The sequence below is a fragment of the Elephas maximus genome, chromosome 7, assembly GCF_024166365.1.
Source record: "Elephas maximus indicus isolate mEleMax1 chromosome 7, mEleMax1 primary haplotype, whole genome shotgun sequence".
Lineage (NCBI taxonomy): Eukaryota > Metazoa > Chordata > Mammalia > Proboscidea > Elephantidae > Elephas > Elephas maximus.
This window is the reverse complement of record NC_064825.1, coordinates 47,613,564-47,628,428: the sequence shown is the minus strand read 5'-3', so window position 1 is coordinate 47,628,428 and position 14,865 is coordinate 47,613,564. Positions and strand designations below refer to the sequence as shown.

General features: G+C 39.7%; 1 protein-coding gene across 1 annotated transcript in view; it reads left to right on the top strand.

The window, feature by feature from the left end:
- RNF169 (ring finger protein 169) overlaps positions 1-11,745 on the top strand; it is a 134,586-nt gene extending 122,841 nt beyond the window's left edge. The window contains exons 5-6 of the mRNA XM_049889799.1: positions 6,122-6,221; positions 6,646-11,745. Coding sequence (XP_049745756.1) covers positions 6,122-6,221; positions 6,646-7,830 — 1,285 coding nt within the window. The 3' untranslated portion in view covers positions 7,831-11,745. The remainder of the gene's footprint in view (positions 1-6,121; positions 6,222-6,645) is intronic.
- The last annotated feature ends 3,120 nt before the right edge of the window (positions 11,746-14,865 follow it).

Below are 14,865 nucleotides of genomic sequence, written 5' to 3'. Positions count from 1 at the left end.
AGAAAGAATGAAGAAAAATCAACAGAGCCTAAGAGACCTGCAAGACAGCATCAAGTATACCAACACATATGTAATCAGGAGAAGAGAAAGAGGCAGAAAGAATATTTGCTCTGAGACCAGAAGAACTGGATGATTCCCAGCTACCATTACCAAGCGTTCAGATCAAAACCACAGTAGATGGATCTTTATAGAATGGAAAAAAAATGTGGAACAGAACTCAGATACTTAAAAAGTCCAGACTTCCTGGACCAGTTGAGACTAGAGGACTCCCCGAGACTACTGTACTGAGATATACTTTAAACCTTAAATTGCATTTATCCCTTGAGATCACCTTTTAGCTAAGTAATAGATTGGCTTACAAAATAAAGAGTATTACCCATGGGTAATGAACTTCTTTAACAAAAATCATCTACAGGAGACCAGATGGTCAAAATTACTCTAAAGCAAAGATGAGAAGGTAAGGGGGCAGGGAAACTAGAGGATACTGGAAATGGTATAACCAGAAGAGAGTGAATGAGGATAATGACACATGATGAAAAATGTGTCCAGTATTATTGAATAATTTGTATAGAAATTGTTAAATGGGAACCTAATTTGCTGTGTAAACTTTCACCTTAAACGCAATAAGATATTAATTTTTTAAAAAAGGGAAGAATACTTGAAGAAATAATGTCTGAAAACTTCCCAAATTTGATGAAGACATGAATCTGCACATTCAAAAAGTTCGGCAAATCACAAGTAGGATAAAGTCAAAGAGATCTATATCAAGACACATTATAATCAAACTTTGAAAGTGTAACAGAGATCCTGAAAGCAGCGAGAGAGAAGCGACTCCTTACATACAAGGGATCCTCAATAACATTAACTGTTGGTTTCTTATCAGAAACCACAGAAGCCAGAAAGCAGTGGGATACCATATTCAAAGCACTGAAAGAAGAAAAAAAAACCTGTCATCAAATAATACTATGTCCAACAATCCTATAAGTCTTTTAAAATGAAGGAAAAATTAAAACATTCCCAGATAAACAAAATCTGAGATATTGTCACTTTTAGGTCTCTGCCCTACAAGAAATACTAAAGGAGGCCCTTCAGGCTGAAATGAAAAGACACCAGGCAGTAACTTGAATCCATATGAAGAAATAAAGAACAGTGGTAAAGGTTCTTCAGATAAATGTAAGAATCAGTATTAAAATGTATTCTTCCTTTGTAACTTCTGTTTTTCCTATATGATTTAAAAGACAATTACATAAAACAATATAATTTTATGTTGATGGGCTCACAATTTATAAAGATGTAATTTGCAACGTAACAACATAAAAGAGGGAGGAGCTATATGGAGCAAAGTTTTTATATACTAAAAAAAAAAAAAAAAAGTTGCTATCAGGTTAGTTCCAGCTCATGGCAACACCATGTGTGTCAGAGTAGAACTGTACTCCATAGAGTTTTCAGTGACAATAATCTTCAGAAGTACATCACCAGGTTTTTCTTTCATAGCACCACTGGATGGATTAAAACTGTCAACATTTTGGCAAGTAGCCAAGCTCAAATTGTTTGTACTATGCAGGAACCTTTTTATATACTATTGAAAGTAAATTGGCATTAATTCAAATAAGATTGTTATAAGTTAAGGTGTTAATTGTAATTACCAAGCCAGCTACTAAAAAAATAGCTAAAAATTATATAGTAAAAGAAATGAGAAGGGAATCAAAATAGTACACTGGAAAAAACCTAACACAAAAGAATGTAGTAATGAAGGAATTGTGGCATAAAAAAAGGTATATGTAAAAAATACATAGCAAAATGGTAGAATAAATTCTTCTTTATCTTTTACAGTCTGCGTTCATACCGAAAATCAAGATCAAGCAAGCTTTTCCTCTTCTGATCCAGGGGGAGGTTTCTCTCCTCCCTGAGTTCACCTTAGGTATTAGTAATTACATTAAATATAAATGAATTAAACTTTCCAAGTAAAAGGCAAAGATTGGTAGAATGGGGAAAAAAACAAAACCGTGATCCAACTGTATGCTATCTACAAGAGACACATTTTAGACCCAAAGACACAAACAGGTTGAAAGTAAAAGGATAAAAAAATCATATTCCATGCAAACAGTAACCATAGAACTGGAATAGCTATACTAGTATCAAACAAAATAGGTTTTAGACAAAAATTGTTTTAAGAGACAAAGAAGAACATTATATAATGATAAAAGGGTACTCCATCAAGAAGATATAACAATAATAAATATATGCACCTAACAACAAATCTTAAAATATATGACACAAAAACTGACAAAATTGAAAGGATAGACAGTTTAATAACAATAGTTGGAGACTTCAACACCCTGCTTTCAATAAGAGATAGAACAAGTAGATGAAAGATAAATAAGGGTGCTGAAGACTTGAAAAATGCTGTAAACCACCTAGACCTAACAGGGATATAGAACACTGTACCCCAAAACAGAATACACATTTTTCTGAAGTCCACATGGAGCATTCTCCAGGATAGACCATATGTTAGATCACAAAACAAATCTCAGAAAATTTAAAAAGATTGAAATCATACAAAGTATCTTTTCCAGCCTTTCCAGTTGCGATGGAATGAAGTAAGAAATCAGTAACAAAAGGAAATCTGGAAAAATTCCTAAATATGTGGAAATTAAACAACATATTGTTAACCAGTGGGTCAAAGAAGAAATCATAAGTAAATTTAGAAAATACTTTTGAATGAATAAAAACAAAAGCACAACATACCAGAACTTATGAGATGCAGTGAAAGCAGTGCTCAGAGGGAAATTTATAGTGTTAAATGCTTATATTAAAAGAGAAAAGTTTAACTCAGTAACCTAACTTTCCACCATAAGGGCTCAGAAAGAAAAGCACAATAAACCCGAAGTAAGCAGAAGGAAGGAAATAATAAAGGTTGAAGCAGAGATATATAGTGGAAAAAGAATAGAGAGAATTAACAAAATCAAAAGTTCGTACTTTGAAAAGATCAACAAAATTGACAAACTGATAGCTAGCCCAATAAAAAAAGAAGACTCAAATTACTAAAACCAGGAATGAAAGTGAGGACATTACTACTGGCCTTATAGAAATAAAATAAAAAAAAAAAAAAAGATTTATAAGAAAATATTATGAACAATTGTATGCCAACAAATTAGATAGCCTAGACTAATTAACAAATTCCTTGAAACGCATAAACTAGCAAAATTGATTCAAGAACTAGAAAATCTGAGTAGACCTCTGTTAAGTTAAAAAATTGAATCAGTAATCACACAACTTCCAACAACAAAAAAAGTCCAGGACCAAATGGGTTCACTGGTGAATCCTACCAAACATTTAAAGAAAATTAATCTTTCACAAACACTTCCAAAAATTAGAGGGAACACTTTCTAACTCATTCTTTGAGGCCAGTATTATCCTGATAAGAAAGCCAGATAAAGACATCGCCAGGAAAGAAAACTACAGGACAATATCCCTTGTATGTTGTTGTTGGGTGCTGTCGAGTCAGTTTTTTATTCATAGTGAGCCCATGTGATGGAGTTGAACTGTCCCAAAGGATTTTCTAGGCTGTAATCTTTATGGGAGCAGATCATCAGGTCTTTCTCCCACAGAGCCACTGGGTGGATTCAAACCGCCAAACTTTGGGTTCACAGCTGAGCACTTAACCATTGCACTACCAGGACTTCTCTTGTGAATATAAAAAACCAAAACCAAACTTGTTGCCATCGAGTCGATTCCGACTGATAGCTACCCAAAGGACAGAGTAGAACCTGCCCCATAGGGTTTCCAAGGAGTACCTGGTGGATTCAAACTGATGACCTTTTGGTTAGCAGCTGTAGTTCTTAACCACTATACCACCAGGATTTCCCTTGTGAATATAGACCTAAATAAATGGGAAAATATCCCATGTTCAGTGATTGGAAGACCTAATATTGTTATGATGGCACTATTCCCCTAATTTATCTACAGATTCAGTGCAATTCCTATCAACATTCCAGTGGCCTTTTTAGCAGAAATGGAAAAGCCAACCCTCAAATTCATATGGAATTGCAGGGGTCCCCAAAGAGCCAAAAACAATCTTGAAAAAGAAGAACAAAGTAGGAAGACACTTTCCAATTTCAAATGTACTATAAAGCTACAGTAAACAAGACAGTGTGGTACTGGTATGAGGATAGACTTACAGATCAGTGGAATGGGAATTGAGAACCCGTAAATAAACCCATGTTTCTGTGGCCAACTGATTCTCAACAAGGGTGCCAAGACCATTCAATGGGGAAAGAATAGTCTGTTCAACAAGTGGTGCTGGGACAAATGGATCTCTGCATACAAAAAAATGAAGTTGGGCCCATACTTCATACCATAACTCAAAATGGATCAGTGACCTAAGTGTAAGAACTAAAACTTTAGACTCTTAAAAGAAAGCATAGAGGTAAAACTTTAAGATCTTGTTTTGGAGAGTAGATACTGAGATATGGCACAAAAGCACAAGTAACAAAAGAAAAAAGAGATATATTAAATTTCTTCAACATGAAAGACTTTTGTGCATCAAAAGGAGTTTACCAATAAAATGAAGAGAATGGGAGAAAATATTTGATAACCATATACCTGATAAGGGTTTAATATCCAGAATATGTAAAGAACTCCTACATCTCAACAACAAAAAGACAACCCAATCAAAACATGGACAAAGGATTTGAATAGACATTTCACCAAAGAAGATATACAAAGGGCCAGTATGCACATGAAAAGATGTTCAACAGCATTAGTCATTAGGGGAATGCAAATGAAAACCAAAGTGAGATAACACTTCACACCCATTAGAATGGCTACTATCAGGAAAATAACAAGAGTTGGCCATGATATGGAGAAATTGGGACTCTTGTCCATTGCTGGAGGAAATGTAAAATGATGCAGTTACTGTGGAAAACAGTTTGGTAGTTCCTCAAAAAGTTAAATATAGAGTTACCATATGACTCAGCAGTTCCACTCCTAGACATATACCCAAAAGACTTGAAAGCAAAGACACAAACAGATACGTGTGAACCAGTGTTCATTGCAGCATTATTCACAATAGCCAAAAGGTAGAAATAGCCCAAGTGTCCATCAACAACAGATGAAGGAATAAACAAAATGTGGTGTGTCCATACAGTGGAATATCATTTGCCATAAAGAGAATGAAGTTCTGATACACACTATGACATGGATGAACCTTAAGAACATTATGCTGAGTGAAATAAGTCAGACACAAAAGGAAAAATATCATGATCTTACTTATATGAAATATCTAGAATCTAGAATAGGCACCTGCATAGTGACAGAAGTTTAGTGGTGGTTACTGGGAGGAAGAGTTTAGCACAGGTAAAATATCAATAGCAAACCAGCCATGTACGAGGCAAGAATTGGGGAGTGGGAAAGAAAGGTGAGTGATAAAATTAATCAAGAATCCCTACTTATAGTCTATGGGATAGGTGACAATTGTCACACATAATTCTAACACAGTGAGATTAATGTTACAGTTCAGATACCAGGGAGTTTGGTTGGGGTTGTAAAATCATAATGAGGTGCATAAGACATGTATTCTTTTGAAAGGTCTTAAATCACCAGGATTTAGGCCTTTGGAAGCTCAAAAATAATGGATTAAGGGAGGAGCTACATGTAACTTAGATTCCATTCATAAAAATCCAGTGCACTCCTGTGCATTTTGTAAGTGCTTAAATATTTGTTTCATGACTGATTTAGATTGCTTGAGGAGAGCTTGGAGCCTAATAAAAGGAAAAATCTATTGCTTGTAAAGGTGATTTAACACTGTATTCACCCTATGAAGAGGTGAAGTATCCCTGTATTGCTCTAAGTACGTACAGAATAGTCTTCGGCCTTGCCTCGTCTACACAAGGTCTGGTTTGGAGACCTCTCTCTTTTGACAGAGCTTGTTCTTAGAATGTGCTTTGTTAACTCATTTTCTGTTGTAGCTGCCCAATAGAAAGAAAGCTGTCTTTCTTGGTGGGTGGGTTAGAAAGAGCAAAGGGTGGATTCTAGACGAGATTGTCATCCTTTTTCCTTAAATGACTGACAGAATGATTTTGACTCTTTGTCTTTTAATGTTTATTTAATTATTTTTTAGGAATCTAAACTCTAAAGTGGAGAGGAGTCAGAGCTGCAATGACACTGCTCAGGACAGAACAAAGGGCAGACTCAGAGCAGCTCCAGCCAGCAAAGCCAAGGTATACCACAGACACGGGCTTTGGGGCCTCTCTAGTCTGGTCCCATAACTGCCTCTGCACACAGCCACAAAAGAAACTACTCCAGATGAAAAGAGGCAGAAGGGATCCTGGGCACATTAGTTAGGTTGAAGGATTCTACAAACGGATATGAAGAAGGATATAGTAACCAGATGGGTAGAATTAGGGCCACCAATGAACCTTTTTAAAAGCTCTATATGTATTTTTTTAAATTCAGATTTTCAACTTTATGTTTTAAGTGTATAGGAATTTCAGCAAAATGGTATGTTTTCTAGGTTAGGGATTTTCCCCATTTCTTAGGCTCACATCACCCTTCATCCCTTTTCTTGTCCTTTCCTCCCTATCCTGCTGCCATCATAAAGGAATTACAACTATATATACATATAATTTTTTAAATTTCTTCCAGGTAACAACTGTGACCCCAGCATCCAACCCTATAATTGGTGTCCTCTTGTCCACTCAAAACAACCGCTGCCTCTCAGCCCCTGACTTAACCATCGAAAAGCGCCTGCCCTTCAGCTCCCTCTCATCCTTGGCTTCCCTGCATAAGCCAGAGCGTTCTATCAGCCCTGAGAGCAATGACAGCATCTCTGAAGAACTAAACCATTTCAAGCCCATTGTCTGCTCACCATGCACTCCTCCGAAGAGACTCCCTGATGGCCGTGTGCTAAGTCCCCTCATCATCAAATCCACACCCTGCAACCTCAACCGAAGCCTGCAGAAGCAGACTTCTTATGAGGCCAGTCCAAGGATCCTCAAAAAGTGGGAACAGATCTTTCAGGAGCGGCAGATCAAAAAGACCCTTTCAAAAGCTACTCTTACTTCCCAGCCTCCTGAAACAGGGGAAGACTTGTTAGTCTCTGAAGTTACCCATTCTAGCAAAGACAAGCCAGTTTTGGCTTTGAATACAAGGCTGTCCAGCGGGCAAGTACTCTCGCAGTCTACTGGGCCCACCCCCACTGACCTTGATTTTTTCCCCTCTGCTAGCCAGACAAAAGTAGAACAGGGCAGTGATAGTAAAAGGGATACTGAGATTCCATTGGAAACCTGCTGTTCCTCAGAACTCAAAGGGGGAGCCAGTGAGACTTCTTTAGAGAGAGAGCAGTTTGAGGGGTCAGGTTCAACCCCGGATGCCAAGTTAGATAAACCCTGTATAAGTGCGGCCATGAAAATCTCAGCAGTTAATTCAGTGCTACCCAGAAACAATGTTTTGGGTGGGGTCCTGAAAACAAAGAAACAGCTGAAGACATTGAATCATTTTGACTTACCTAACGGTCTACTGGTAGACAATCTAGGTGAGGAGCCGCTTCCTTCCTTACGCCGGGGACGGAAAAGACACTGTAAGACCAAGCACTTGGAACAAAATGGCTCCCTTAAGAAACTGCGACAAACCAGTGGCGAGGTGGGTCTGGCCCCGACAGACCCAGTGCTACGAGAGATGGAGCAGAAATTGCAGCAAGAGGAAGAGGACCGACAGTTGGCTCTGCAGTTGCAGCGCATGTTTGACAACGAGAGGCGGACTGTGAGCCGGCGAAAAGGAAGCGTGGATCAGTATCTTTTACGGTCCAGCAACATGGCTGGGGCCAAGTAGCACTTAAAGGACAGTGTTACCTATTTTCTCAAGGTCTTTGGGCTTGATCATTTATCCTGAAGAGCTGAGTATTCTCACTTTGGGTTTCTCTTGATGGTAAAACACTGTTTTATATGGTTCTGTGAGGTTCCAGGGTCTTTGTAGTCATTATCCAAGGGAACTGTGTCTCTGCCTCTCTGTGACCCAGGCTGGAAGCACTGCCCATCCCCAGAGTGACCCATCCCTGAGGGCTTCTGGGCCAAATCTGGCAGCACCTGCTTGGAGTGAGGTTTGGGATGGCCTCATTCAGGAGCACAGTGGCCAGTTAGAAATGGTAAAGGAAAGAGGGGATACCTTCTCAAACTGATAGCCTTCCTGGCTTCATTCAGTAGGGCTTTGTTTTAAATCAGCCTTGCAGATAAAAATTAATTCCATCCTTTTCAGAGGAACGGAACAGTGTAGTTCTTTGGCAGATCCAAATGATAGACGGTTATGTTCCCCCTTCTCCTCCTCCTGCCACAGATAAATATACCTACCTACATCAGTTGAGCTTATGCTGCTACAAATACTAAGTCACATTCCCTGTTTAAAAAATAACATTTGATTAATGCCGTATTGTTGACAGAGCACATTCACAGTCATTTAATTTGGTCTTCCCAAGAGACCTAATATGTAAGTGCTATTAGCCCCAGTATTAGATGAAGAAACTGCAGTGCAGATGTTCCAATCCTTTCAACTACTAAGTGGCATAGCCCAGACTGACTGCTGGGTCTCCTGACAACAAATCCCATGGATTTTCCACACTAAAGAGTTGCCCTAATGGACTGTAACCCAGGAGCATGCCAGGGGAGTCTAGAGAAAGCTGGCTGGGCATTGAACACCGTAGTCTTAAAATCCACGTGTAAATAATGGAGATTGACAGGAAGTATAAAAATATACTGTATGGTTGTCCCTATCCCCCACAGTTTGTGGCCTTCTGTTTTCCTGGGCGCTCCAGCCTGTGAGAGAGAGTCCAGTCGGCCTTTGTTATTACTCTCCACATGGCCAAGGTTATCTGCAGTGTTGATCTAAATCCTAAAAATTCGCCGGGAAGTCAGGCAAAGAACAATGGTGAAACTCCATACTATGGAAACAAGGTATCTAGCTGGATGCAGCTGGTAAATTCAGTCCCATGGACCTTGGGGTTTATTTTCCTTAGCAGCTGACACCATGTGTCTTTTGCATCCCTAGTGGTGCTTGGTGCTTCTGCCCACGTGGGCTTATTGAGAATAGGGATTAAGGTATGATTTTAGGGAATCTCAGATGGGCTGGCATTCCCTGTGCATGTATGAACTGTTACTATAAAGTCATGTGACTGGCATTTTAACAAACTTACCAGAGCTTATATATCCCAATGTACATTGTCCCCTTTGAGTAGTCCCAGCAGCATACAATGTAGTTTTTCCAATGATGTTGCCATTGCTGAAAACATGTCTGGAACTGTCCTCAGAGTCTAGAAACATATACTCTTAAAATTTTAGAAGTAAAAGGGGCCTTAATGGTCATCGGTTTCAACCTCCTCCTTTTCCTAAGGCAGAGGCTAAGATCCAGAACAGTGACTCACTGATCAAGGTGAGTAGGGAGTTACTTGTAGCACCTTCTTTTGATTCTTCTCAGGAGATTTGCCCTTTTTCTCAGGGCAAATCATAGCCTTTTGGGGCTAAAAGAGAGAAAAGTTTTAAAGTTTTAAACTAGTTAGAGCCATTTGAAACCTCTGGAAAAGAAGGTGGGTTATTCAGAGGGCAGAGATGGTTTGGAGTCACAAATAAGGAGCAGCTATAAAGCAGCACTCAGAACCATTTTCTTGGGTAGCTCATAACCAGTTCCCCAAGAGAAGTTCCTGAGATGTCTTAAGTATTGTGGTCATCATTGAGATATGTGGAACCTCCTTAGTGACTGCTTTGGTGGGGAACATCACTCACCTGGATGTATGTATTCTGTGCTCTGTGTGTGTGTGTACACACACCCACGTGCAAATGTATGCTTAAAAACATACATCGTTCTCTTTATATTCATACCACTTCAGTTCTAGGTCATACCAGCAACATATGCCTTCCAAGGGCTGCTGGAGGGCATGTTAGTACCCAAGATAGAAGAGCTGGCACTGGTCTGCAGAGGGCAGGGAGGGTGACCTAACTAAATGCCCTAGAGAAGGCATCCGTTACTGCCATTTCATGTATTTCCTTTTTGATCTTAGTAGATATTATTGGAAGGCTAGTCCCATTGGTAATAGCAAAGACACTTATTTTTCCACTTGTCACCTTTTTCTATATCTCCAATAATTTGAAAAATGCTTTTCAGTTGGAACTAAATTTTGTTTTCAGAAAAAAAAAATATTTTTAATAGATAAAGATATATATTTTAAATATTTCCCCAGAGTAATACTTTAATTTTAAGAAATTGTGTAGTAGTAGCAACAAGTTTTAGCTTCAGGTGCAGAATGAAAAGCTACTTCTTGTTAAGCAAATATTCCAAATGCTAGGTCCAGCTTGTCTTTTTCCCTTGCATCTGATGTGGTGCCTAAATGGTATACATGGTTGCTATTTTCCAAACCTCTTGCTGAGCAGTGGGCCCTCAAATATAGGCAAAGGAGTTTAGGTTAAAGAGGGAATAGGATTGATCTTTAATCTGCTTGGCTCTGGAGGAGGAAGAAACCACTAAGGTATTATTTGTATTTCAAGATGCTCCCCATACTTAATACCAAAATCTGTTTTTCACAAGTCACTAGAGTCCAATTAACCATACAAATTTCCTGCATCCTACTAACTCTGATCGTGGTGTATATGCATTCGGTGTTTTTTTCTTATTAAAGTAGGGAGGCTGTGAGAGGTGGGAGGGCGGATGGAAGTCCAAGAAATGTGGTGCCCCCAGGAGGAGGCTCTCAGTCCTTTTCTGTAGGGTAGGAAAGAGGCTTTGGGAACATGTTGATGACCCACTGATTGTATCAGCTGCAAGAAGTCACCTGGGCCCATTGAGCTGGTGTCAATTTGGGATTATGCATTCGGCCCTTGGCCCCTTTCATATAATTGCCTCTTTTTTTCTTTTTCTTTTTTTTAAAGTTTAATTCTCAGTTTAGGCTTGCTAGGAAAACCTTTCATAAGTGACTTCATTTATTACTTTTCTACAAATTTATTTTGTTTTTGCCTGGAGGAAGCACTAGTGATGAATGCCTTCTATTTTTGTTGTTAATTTTCCTGAAGAAAAAGGCCCTTAAGAGATTAAAGCTGCTTAATTAATTTGTCTGATTACAAACAAAAAACTAAAAAGGGAAGCTGCCACTGTGCTTGACTGATGAAGTTCATGACTGAAGGCTGTGCTGTTCATCCTTCTCGTTCCATTTGACAGACGTTTCCTGAGCTTCAGACTCCTGTGCCAACCTTTTGCTGGGTTGTGGAGACACAAAGATGGAAAGGACAGTCCTTGCTTTTGAGGAGCTTCGAGTCTAATGGAATGTATTTGAATGTGTATATGGCTGGAGAGTTTATTAATGGTTTTGTGGAAAGGTCATTTTTTTCATAGTGATGATCTTGGATAGTCCCATTCAGGATACTGTGTAGCATCCAGCATGCTGCCTTGCACATTTGAGAGACCCGATCAGTCAGTATTTGTGAGCTAGATCACAACACTGCTATCTCCTCAGTGATTTTACCAGAGCAGAATGAATTTCCTCCTCCAGTGATTATAGAAAAATAACATCTCTTTGGGAGCTGTTCTGAGCCTAAGCCCCAGGAAATGAGGCAGGTGTGTGTCACTGATGTGGGCAGAGGAAGCTCACACCTCGACTTAGCAACCTCTTAACCTCCTTCCCAACCAGATCTCTCACCAGAGCTGGCAGCAGCTTGGGGTTTCTTTTCTTTTTTTCTGCCTGGGTTTTCATTTAGATGGAGGATCAGCAAGGGGGGGTGGGGTGGGGGACTAGAATACTGGATCATAACTGTAGAAGGTTACAGCTGGAATGGTCATGGAAATTACCAACGTTAACCTTCCCCCTATTCTGTTTTAGCAGATGAGGAATTTGAGGTTCAGTGCCGTGTGGTTTATTTTATACTATAGTTTTCTAGGGTCTGACTAAATAGTCCTTAGAATCACATACCCAATTTGTTAATGAGGAAGACACCCAAGTGATTTAGGAAGCTTTTTAACAGATTTTTCTTCCTGATTTTTTTCAGTTAGAATTAAAATGTACCTGTATCTCTGGAATCGATGGCAGTGGGCTCTATATCTCTTGAATACACACTCAGATAGAGAAAACCCCTACGGTGTGAGCCATGTGAATATGGAGTTTTGGGAAGTGATAATATTTTGGTTGAAATAATTATCATTTTACTACCAAGGGTTAAAACCCAGACCTCACTTTTCACTGAAAATCAAGAACTCCTTAGGGGACTCAAATTTTTCTCATCGAGCCTTTTACTCAAAAGAATGATCTTTTGGCCTGGTCTCTTGCAACGTAATGTGAAAGCCAGTTTCTTTTGTGGGGAGTGTGACTAGAGAAAAGGGCAGCTGAATAGATTTTCCTCCAAGGATGATCCAGAAATGCATCTTTACACATGATTGGTACCTAGTGTAGCTTTCTGAGGAAGACTCTTCTGCAGAAAAGAGACTTAGAAAAATGCAGAAGCCACTGGTTTAGAGATTGATAAATTAGATGAAGGAAACAGTGCCAAGACTGAATGTGCACACTTGTCCCATGTATTAGCATTTTTTTCTTCCTAAGAGAAAAATCTATTCACTCTGCTTTATGAGTAAATGCTTCCTTAAATGTCTTGTAACTAAGAGGGCAACTTTTCACAGCCTTCCTCTTGTGACCCCAAACTCTGGGCAGGCTCCCTCACTACTTTCACTGGTGTCTTAAATTAAGAAATAGTTGGACAAAGCCAGGGTAAAGTAAGGCTTGTTCATCTTCCTGTCCTCTCATTTGAAAAGAGATATTACGCCAAGGCGCTCCTCAAATATCAAGCTGTTGGAGCTCAAGAGTAGTTTTTGGGTGCTGGCTTTGGGTTAACAGGCAGCAGCCAGACTCTCTCCCCTTGTTCGCACCGCCCATCCCCAAGCTGTGCTACCAATGGGAGCAGTGACTAAATGGGTTCAAGTTTGTATCAAACATGAGGCCACCAACCCCTAGCCTCCAGGAACAGTTAAAGTCCTAGTAAGAGAATAGGTACTATGCAAGGGAAAAAATGATTATCTTAAATGCCAACTAATGGATTTTTTTTTTTTCCACCTGATTTGCTATTTACTTTCAACTCTTTGTACAAATACTGTTGTCCTTCAGGCCTTTTCTCTTCCTGCCTAGAAATAGAAAATGGGTTGTGTATTGGTTTTATTCATCCTGCTCTCTGCATTAGAACCTGAGAAGGGGCCTAGACCCTTGTGGACTGCCGCTGCAGGCTGCTTCGTCTTCGGCTCATCTTAAAGAGCATTTTGACAAAGACAGAGGACTCAGAACAGGGCATGCCCTGTCAAGGACGCTTCTGCCAACAAGAACATGGCGTGGAATCAAGCAGGATGATGCGTTATTTAAACCGTACCAAAGTCCATTCTTCAATGTATGTTTGCCTGCTTGAGGAGAAGACTAAATTGAGAATACAGTAAACTCATAAAAGTGAATGTTCTGTTTCTAGTCACAGTCTTGTCTCTGGAGAATAATCTCAGACAGACCTGAGCTAAGCTTAGACTATGTGTATTGTTTGATTTTTTTTTTTTTTTTTTTTTGATGCTATCTTTGGGAAATGTCCCATGTTAGAATGTCTTGCTTTGGCATTCACAGTCATGGGAGAGATAAGGAGCTGGGATGGGTTTTCCATGATGAACAGCTTCTTCTTTTGAGCTCTAAGATAGTTCCAATTGACAACTGTCATTCTCATCCTCAACCATCCATCTCTCTAATGAAAGCACCAAGAAAGTTTGAGTAAAGAACGAATATACAGAATGATATTGTCTTTGCACATTATGGCCATACTCAAAACATCTGATTTTTTTTTTTTTAATTCTTTTTTGGAACCATTGCTTAGGAATTCACCAAAATCCCCTTTGTGTCAGTTTCTCATCCAGCAGAGAACAAATGTATCCCTGTTCCATCTAAACTTGGAAAACCATTTTGAAAGACTGTTGTAAGAGTCCATGCCATACATGGTAAACCAGCACTTGGTACAACCCCTTCAAAAGGAGGGCTGTTAACATGATTTGCAATAAACAGTGCCGTTAGTTGGAGATATGAGAACGGAACTTGATTGTCCCTTGGCCCCCAAAGTGACAACATGTTGTACATATCCCACTTATTAATTCCCTTATAGCCTGGTGTGGCTGTCATTTCACAAATGGGAAACTCTGGTCCTGAGAATTCTTCATAGCCTGCAAGCCAGGTCTTCTGAGTCCAGAGCCACTGATTGCTTTTTCTGCTGCACTGCTATGCTCCACCACTGCCTTTACTTAACAGTGGTTCCACTTGCTTTCTGGGTTGGATCCATTCCTCTTGGATTGGGGCTGGCAGAACTAGAGAGACCAGACTCTTGTCTTCCTTCTGCAACCACTTTAAGAGTAGGAGGTATCCCAAAGCAGCAAGAAATTTGGAGACACGATCTCCATCCAAGTCAGTTATCTCTCCTTTGGCCACACCTGGCTCTCATACTCACTGGCATCTTGGGCAAGTGACTAGAAAAACAAGATGGGACTACCTAATCTTGAAGGATTAGTTGGGAGGAACGGTTTCTTCTGGTTTGCTTTTGGAGAAGGCTCAAAAGAGGGTGATAGCCAACTTTCCATTTGCCAGTGGGGAAAGAAGGGGTCTCTGGGTAAGAGCCAGCACAGGGGGAATGAAGTGTCCAGGGCAGATCAGATGTACTGGGGAGAGTGACTCTGCTGATAACAGGGAGGGTGGATATTTTGATTAGTTATGAATTCTTATCCATTTGACAAATCTAGTCTGAGACTTTACTCACTGAGACTGACTAGGTCATGTCTCTTCAAAAAACCGAGGAATCCAAGAACTGGAGTTTGCTCACTCCAGAACCCTCA